This window comes from Aegilops tauschii, chromosome 4 (genome assembly GCF_002575655.3).
Source record: "Aegilops tauschii subsp. strangulata cultivar AL8/78 chromosome 4, Aet v6.0, whole genome shotgun sequence".
In the NCBI taxonomy this organism is placed as follows: Eukaryota; Viridiplantae; Streptophyta; class Magnoliopsida; order Poales; family Poaceae; genus Aegilops; species Aegilops tauschii.
Genome location: NC_053038.3, coordinates 81,983,124 through 81,991,090, shown reverse-complemented (window position 1 = coordinate 81,991,090; position 7,967 = coordinate 81,983,124). Strand labels below are relative to the sequence as shown.

The 7,967-nt window shown below is 46.9% G+C and overlaps 1 protein-coding gene across 1 annotated transcript; it reads left to right on the top strand.

Moving 5' to 3' along the window:
* Positions 1-5,854: 5,854 nt before the first annotated feature.
* Positions 5,855-7,159, top strand: LOC120962773 (uncharacterized). The gene has a single exon (XM_040386711.3). The coding sequence runs from the start codon at positions 5,948-5,950 to the stop codon at positions 6,890-6,892; it is 945 nt and encodes a 314-aa protein (XP_040242645.1). The 5' UTR covers positions 5,855-5,947; the 3' UTR covers positions 6,893-7,159.
* The last annotated feature ends 808 nt before the right edge of the window (positions 7,160-7,967 follow it).

Here is a 7,967-nt window from a genome sequence, read left to right as displayed (position 1 = left end):
CCCGGGCGCGCCCTCCACCCTCGTGGGCCCCTCGTGGCTCCCCTGACGTATTTCTTCCGCCTATATATATCCATATACCCTAAAACGATCGGGGAACAGAATAGATCGGGAGTTCCGCCGCCACAAGCCTCTGTAGCGACCAAAAACCAATCGGGACCCTGTTCCGGCACCCTGCCGGAGGGGGGATCCCTCACCGGTGGCCATCTTCATCATCCCGGCACTCTCCATGACGAGGAGGGAGTAGTTCACCCTCGGGGCTGAGGGTATGTACCAGTAGCTATGTGTTTGATCTCTCTCTCTCTCTCTCGTGTTCTTGAGGTGATACAATCTTGATGTATCGCGAGTTTTGCTATTATAGTTGGATCTTATGTTGCTTCTCCCCCTCTACTCTCTTGTAATGGATTGAGTTTTCCCTTTGAAGTAATCTTATCGGATTGAGTCTTTAATGATTTGAGAAAACTTGATGTATGTCTTGCCGTGCGTATCTGTGGTGACAATGGGATATCACGTGATTCACTTGATCTATGTTTTGGTCTTTGGGGCACTCTTTGAGGTTCTATGTGTTGGTTGAATAGATGAATCTGAGATTGTGTGATGCATATTGTATAATCATACCCACGGATACTTGAGGTGACATTATGGTTTTGGTTGATTTGTCTCTTAAGGTGTTATTCTAGTACGAACTCTAGGGCTGTTTGTGACACTTATAGGAATAGCCCAACGGATTGATTGGAAAGAATAACTTTGAGGTGGTTTCGTACCCTACCATAATCTCTTCGTTTGTTCTCCACTATTAGTGACTTTGGAGTGACTCTTTGTTGCATGTTGAGGGATAGTTATATGATCCAATTATGTTATTATTGTTGAGAGAACTTTCACTAGTGAAAGTATGAACCCTAGGCCTTGTTTCAAAGAATTGCAATACCATTTGTGCTCACTTTTACCACTTGTTACCTTGCTGTTTTTATATTTTCAGATTACAAAAACCTATATCTACCATCCATATTGCACTTGTATCACCATCTCTTCGCCGAACTCGTGCACCTATACAATTTACCATTGTATTGGGTGTGTTGGGGACACAAGAGACTCTTTGTTATTTGGTTGCAGGGTTGTTTGAGAGAGACCATCTTCATCCTACGCCTCCCACGGATTGATAAACCTTAGGTCATCCACTTGAGGGAAATCTGCTACTGTCCTACAAACCTCTGCACTTGGAGGCCCAACAACTTCTACAAGAAGAAGGTTGCGTAGTAGACATCACATATTATAGTTCATCACGAAGCTCTTGTAGCTTGGTGGCAGTGATTGAAGAATTCTGTCAATGACACTATCATCCGGAAGATTAACTCCCAGTTGAATCAAGTGGTTATTATACCCAGACATTTTGAGTATATGTTCACTGACAGAACTATTCTCCTCCATCTTGCAGCTGTAGAACTTATTGGAGACTTCATATCTCTCAATCCGTGCATTTGCTTGAAATATTAACTTCAACTCCTGGAACATCTCATATGCTCCATGATGTTGAAAACATCGTTGAAGTCCCGGTTCTAAGCCGTAAAGCATGGCACACTGAACAATCGAGTAGTCATCAGCTTTGTTCTGCCATACGTTCTTAACGTCGTCAGTTGCATCTGCAGCAGGCCTGGCACCCAGCGGTGCTTCCAGGACGTAATTCTTCTGTGCAGCAATGAGGATAATCCTCAAGTTACGGACCCAATCCGTGTACTTGCTACCATCATCTTTCAACTTTTCTTTCTCAAGGAACGCATTAAAATTCAACGGAACTACAACACGGGCCATCTATCTACAACAACATAGACAAGCAAAATACTATCAGGTACTAATTTCATGATAAACTTAAGTCCAATTAATCATATTACTTAAGAACTCCCACTTAGATAGACATCTCTCTTATCATCCAAGTGATCACGTGATCCAAATCAACTAAACCATAATCGATCATCACGTGAAATGGAGTAGTTTTCAATGGTGAACATCACTATGTTGATCATATCTACTATATGATTCACGTTCGACCTTTCGGTCTCAGTGTTCCGAGGCCATATCTGCATATGCTAGGCTCGTCAAGTTTAACCCGAGTATTCCTGCGTGTACAAAACTGGCTTGCACCCGTTGTATGTGAACGTAGAGCTTATCACACCCGATCATCACGTGGTGTCTCGGCACGACGAACTTTGGCAACGGTGCATACTCAGGGAGAACACTTGTACCTTGAAATTTGGTGAGAGATCATCTTATAATGCTACCATCAATCAAAGCAGAATAAGATGCATAAAGGATAAACATCACATGCAATCAATATAAGTGATATGATATGGCCATCATCATCTTGTGCCTTTGATCTCCATCTCCAAAACACCGTCATGATCACCATCGTCACCGGCGTGACACCTTGATCTCCATCGTAGCATCGTTGTCCTCGCGCCAACTATTGCTTCTACGACTATCGCTACCGCTTAGTGATAAAGTAAAGCAATTACAGGGCGATTGCATTGCATACAATAAAGCGACAACCATATGGCTCCTGCCAGTTGCCGATAACTCTGTTACAAAATATGATAATCTCATAAAATAAAATATAGCATCATGTCTTGATCATATCACATCACAACATGCCTTGCAAAAACAAGTTAGACGTCCTCTACTTTGTTGTTGCAAGTTTTACGTGCCTGCTACAGGCTGAGCAAGAACCGTTCTTACCTACGCATCAAAACCGCAATGATAGTTCGTCAAGTTAATGATGTTTTAACCTTCTCAAGGACCGGGCGTAGTCACACTTGGTTCAACTAAAGTTGGAGAAACTGACACCCGCCAGCCACCTGTGTGCAAAGCACGTTGGTAGAAGTAGTCTCGCGTCAGCGTACGCGTAATGTCGGTCCGGGCCGCTTCATCCAACAATACCGCCGAATCAAAGTGTGACATGCTGGTAAGCAGTATGACTTGTATCGCCCACAACTCACTTGTGTTCTACTCGTGCATATAACATCTACGCATAAACCTGGCTCGGATGCCACTGCTAGGGAACGTAGTAATTTCAAAAAAATTCCTACGCACACGCAAGATCATGGTGATGCATAGCAACGAGAGGGGAGAGTGTCGTCTACGTATCCTCGTAGACCGTAAGCGGAAGCGTTATGACAACGAGGTTGATGTAGTCGTACGTCTTCACGATTGACCGATCTTCAGTACCGAACATACGGCAGCGTTTAGCACACGTTCAGCTCGGTGACGTCCCTCGAACTCACGATCCAGTAGAGCTTTGGGGAAGAGCTTCGTCAGCACAACGGCGTGGTGACGGTGTTGATGAAGTTACCGACGCAGGGCTTCGCCTAAGCACTGCTACGATATGACCGAGGTGGATTATGGTGGAGGGGTGCACCGCACACGGCTAAGAGATCGATGATCAATTGTTGTGTCTTGGGGTGCCCCCTGCCCCCGTATATAAAGGAGCTAGGTGGGAGGCGGCTGGCCAATGAGGAGGGCGCGCCAAGGGGGAGTCCTACTCCCACCGGGAGTAGAACTCCTTCTTTCCTAGTAGGAGTAGGAGAAGGGGGAAGGAAAGGAGAGAAGAGGAAGGAAAGGGGGGCGCGCGGCCTGCCCTGGCCGCCCCTCCTCTTCTCCACTAAGGCCCAATAGGCCCATTATACTCCCCGGGGGGTTCTGGTAACCCCCCGGTACTCCGGTATATGTCCGAAACCTCCCGAAACATTTCCGGTGTCCGAACATAGTCGTCCAATATATCGATCTTTACGTCTCGACCATTTCGAGACTCCTCGTCATGTCCGTGATCATATCCGGGACTCCGAACTACCTTCGGTACATCAAAACACAAAAACTCATAATACCGATCGCCACAGAACTTTAAGCGTGCGGACCCTACGGGTTCGAGAACTATGTAGACATGACCGAGACATGTCTCCGATCAATAACCAATAGCGGAACCTAGATGCTCATATTGGTTCCCACATATTCTACGAAGATCTTTATCGGTCAAACCGCATAACAACATATGTTGTTCCCTTTGTCATCGGTATGTTACTTGCCCGAGATTCGATCGTCGGTATCTCAATAACTAGCTCAATCTCGTTACCAGCAAGTCTCTTTACTCGTTCCGTAATGCATCATCCCGTAACTAACTCATTAGTCACATTGCCTGTAAGGCTTATAGTGATGTGCATTACCGAGAGGGCCCAGAGATACCTCTCCGACAATCGGACTGACAAATCCTAATCTCGATCTATGCCAACTCTACAAACACCATCGGAGACACCTGTAGAGCACCTTTATAATCACCCAGTTACGTTGTGACGTTTGGTAGCACACAAAGTGTTCCTCCGGTATTCGGGAGTTGCATAATCTCATAGTCATAGGAACATGTATAAGTCATGAAGAAAGCAATAGCAGTAAACTAAACGATCAAGTGCTAAGCTAACAAAATGGGTCAAGTCAATTACATCATTCTCCTAATGATGTGACCTTGTTAATCAAATGACAACCCATGTCTATGGCTAGGAAACTCAATCATCTTTGATCAACGAGCTAGTCAAGTAAAGGCATACTAGTGACACTATGTTTGTCTATGTATTCACACATGTATTATGTTTCCGGTTAATACCATTCTAGCATTAGTAATAAACATTTATCATGATATGAGGAAAGAAATAATAACTTTATTATTGCCTCTAGGGCATATTTCCTTCAGTCTCCCACTTGCACTAGAGTCAATAATCTAGATTACATAGTAATGATTCTAACACCCATGGAGTCTTGGTGTTGATCATGTTTTGCTCGTGGAAGAGGCTTAGTCAACGGGTCTGCAACATTCAGATCCGTATGTATCTTGCAAATCTCTATGTCTCCCACCTGGACTTGATCCCGGATGGAATTGAAGCGCCTCTTGATGTGCTTGGTCCTCTTGTGAAATCTGAATTCCTTTGCCAAGGCAATTGCACCAGTATTGTCACAAAAGATTTTCATAGACCCGACCCAAGGCTAAATTTTCTGTTACCTGTGATTGGATAGAAGAACCTTCTAGCGAGTTGATTCCTGTACTGAGTTATCTTACGTAAACCATCATCACAGCTTAATAAAGAGTGATCATGCTTTCAAAGAAAAGGAAAACCCAAGAACTTTTACTTGCAAGTGTACTGCAAACAAGCATGAATAGCCAAGCGGCTTGGGTTCACGTCGCCGGCCGGAATCTTCGCTCCGCCGCCGCCGCGAACAGAGGCCCCACTGGGTCGCCCGCCGCTAGCCTGCGCCCTACTCGGTCCCAAGTCGGAAGAGCGCACGGCCGACCAAGTCAAGTTGTTCCGTTGCTTTGGAAAGTTCCGACGCGGCTTTTTTGCTCCTAGGTGCATATGCATCATTGTCGAAAACACACATTTTGAAAAGTTGAAAAATTCGGAACAAAAATCCCGCGTGTATATCCGGACATTTTATGTCCGTTCACAAGGTTTCGGTGAAAAACGACGTTTTTTGTGGCTTGTGTAAAAAAAATAAAGAAATGCCTCGTGAATAGTTAGAATGAAGCATCAGAAATTGTCTTTTTTTACACAAGCCACAAAAAACGTCGTTTTTCACCGAAACCTTGTGAACGGACATAAAATGTCCAGATATACACGCGGGATTTTTGTTCCGAATTTTTTAACTTTTCGAAATGTGTATTTCGACAATGCGTGTATATGCACGTAGGAGCAGAAGGGAATATCCGAAAAAGGAGAAACTAGATTTATAGTACATGCAAGGCTCTGGAGGCTGGAGGCGCTCACGCCGTCACGCGCCGTAGATCGCCCCAACATTGGGACCGGTCTCGGGACAAGGAGACAGAACAGAGGCGCGTCCCCCAATAAACAAGCGGCACGCCCGCCCCATTCCCTCCTCACACACAACACGCGCCGCCGACTCCCATCCCAATCCCATGGCCCTCAAGAAAGCAAGAAAAGCGGTAGCACCCAAGAACCCAACGTCCGCCGCCGACGCTGGAGGCAGCGGCTCCACGGGCGCGGCGGAGATGCCCGGTCCGCTCGGGCGCGGCGGCGCGCACAGCCTCAGCCCGCCGCGGCTGCCCCCCGGCGTCTACTTCAGCCCGACGCGGGAGGAGAGCGTGGCGCTCCTCGACCGCTGGATCGCCGGCGGCAAGGAGGTGCCCGCCGACGCGCGGGGGTTCGTCTGCCACGCCGACATCTACGGCGAGAGCCCCGACGCGCTGCGGCGGCGGCACCCGCCGGCGAGCGCCCGCGCGGGCCAGCACACCTGGTGGTTCCTCTGCGAGACCAGGTTCCAGTGCCCCGGCTCGGCGGCCAAGCGCGCCGGCCGCAAAGTCGACACCGGCGGGCACTGGCGGGCGGAGCGGAGCGAGGCCGAGGGGGGCGGGGTCGAGAGCCACTTCGTCTTCTTCCTCGGCCCGTCCAGGAAGGAGAAGACGCCGTGGCTGGTGCAGGAATTCACCAGCGCCAACGACGACGGCGCCGGCAAGAAGGGCGTGCCCGCGCTCTACATGCTCTACGTCTCCCCGCGCGCCACCGACGACGAGCTGAGGGGGATCTACGGGGAGGACGGCGTCACGGTGGGGCCCGACGGGAACAAGAAGCATGTCCGGGCCGCCGTCCCAGCAGGCTGTTTCGACGCCGTCGTGGCGCTGCTGCCGCCGGGGAGCGTCCGTGGTCTCGGTCAAGAGCGCGTTGAGGTGTCGCAGGCGCCGCCTCCGCCGCAGCCGGCGTGTCTTCTTCATCACGACGGCCAGCAGGGGCAGAACTCCACGGGGGCCGCATCGCCGGCGGGCGTTCTTGGTCAGTACCAGCAGCGGCGGCGGCATGGGCGCTGCTTCATGGGGGCCGCAGTGCCGGCGGCCGTTCTTGGTTAGTGCCAGCAGCAGCCGGCGAAGACGGTCATGGGGGAACCGGAGTGGGAATCTTTGGAGGATATAGTTTGATCATGACGATCGAGTTCGCCTACCTGAAACAAGGAAAGGATAGTTGATTACAGGACAGCGCCAGAGGGACCGATTGATTGATCTGCTAGAAACAAACGATTTTTTGGTTGATTTTGGGGATTAATTTGTATATACTAGCAAAAAGACCCCTGCGTTGCAACGGAAGAAAAAATACCAAACGCTCTTGATTTACAAAAATGTTCTATAATCTAAAAATTTGTAGCTATTTCTTAAATAAATGAAGAGTTGTTAAAAAGGTTGTTAGAAAGATACATGATTTTTTAATCATAAAAAGGATTTTTTTTGTCTGGAAAAGAACATTTTTGTATGGTCTCCTGTTGACTCAGATACTTGCGCCCCTATTTCATCACTATTTCTTGCCATATATGTCGTAGGTATTTGTCCTTGTTTTATCACTATTTATATCTTATCAAACTTGTCTTTTATTTTATTTTTTGTCATGCATGCCTCCTTTTTACCTTTTTCATGCATGACCTTTTTTCTTCTTCTTATATATAGAGGAGAATAACGCAACATCTCATTTTTATCGGATCTCCTCTGCATTTTCTCTTTTATTTATTTTATAAAGGACATCCCATCTTTATTGGTACCTTCTTTTATAGCGGACATTCCATCTTTATTAGGTCCTTCTTTTATTTCTTGTCATGCATGTCCTTACTTATTGGGTGTCTCTAACAAGTTTATCTTCAATTTCATGTCCAATCCTGATATTGCTGAGGTGTTCGTCCCCGATCTGAATCAGTACCGGTATGAAAAAAAACCCGGATAATGCATTAGTGATTAACATTGCAGCCTAGATAGTATTTTTTAAATTGTTAACAGATAAAATAACACCATATTCAGATTCTACATATTTTTCTAATCAAATTTCATATATAACATGTTAAATTTGGAGTTACGGTTTAGAAGATATGAGTATTTTAAAAAACATTTGATATGGACTGCGGGTTTAATGTCAGAAACATCAGGGTTTTTTTTACAAAAT

What these genes read in the sequence shown, in the direction of transcription:
- LOC120962773 (XM_040386711.3), top strand. Translation starts at nt 5,948, where the DNA reads ATGGCCCTCAAGAAAGCAAGAAAAGCGGTAGCACCCAAGAACCCAACG.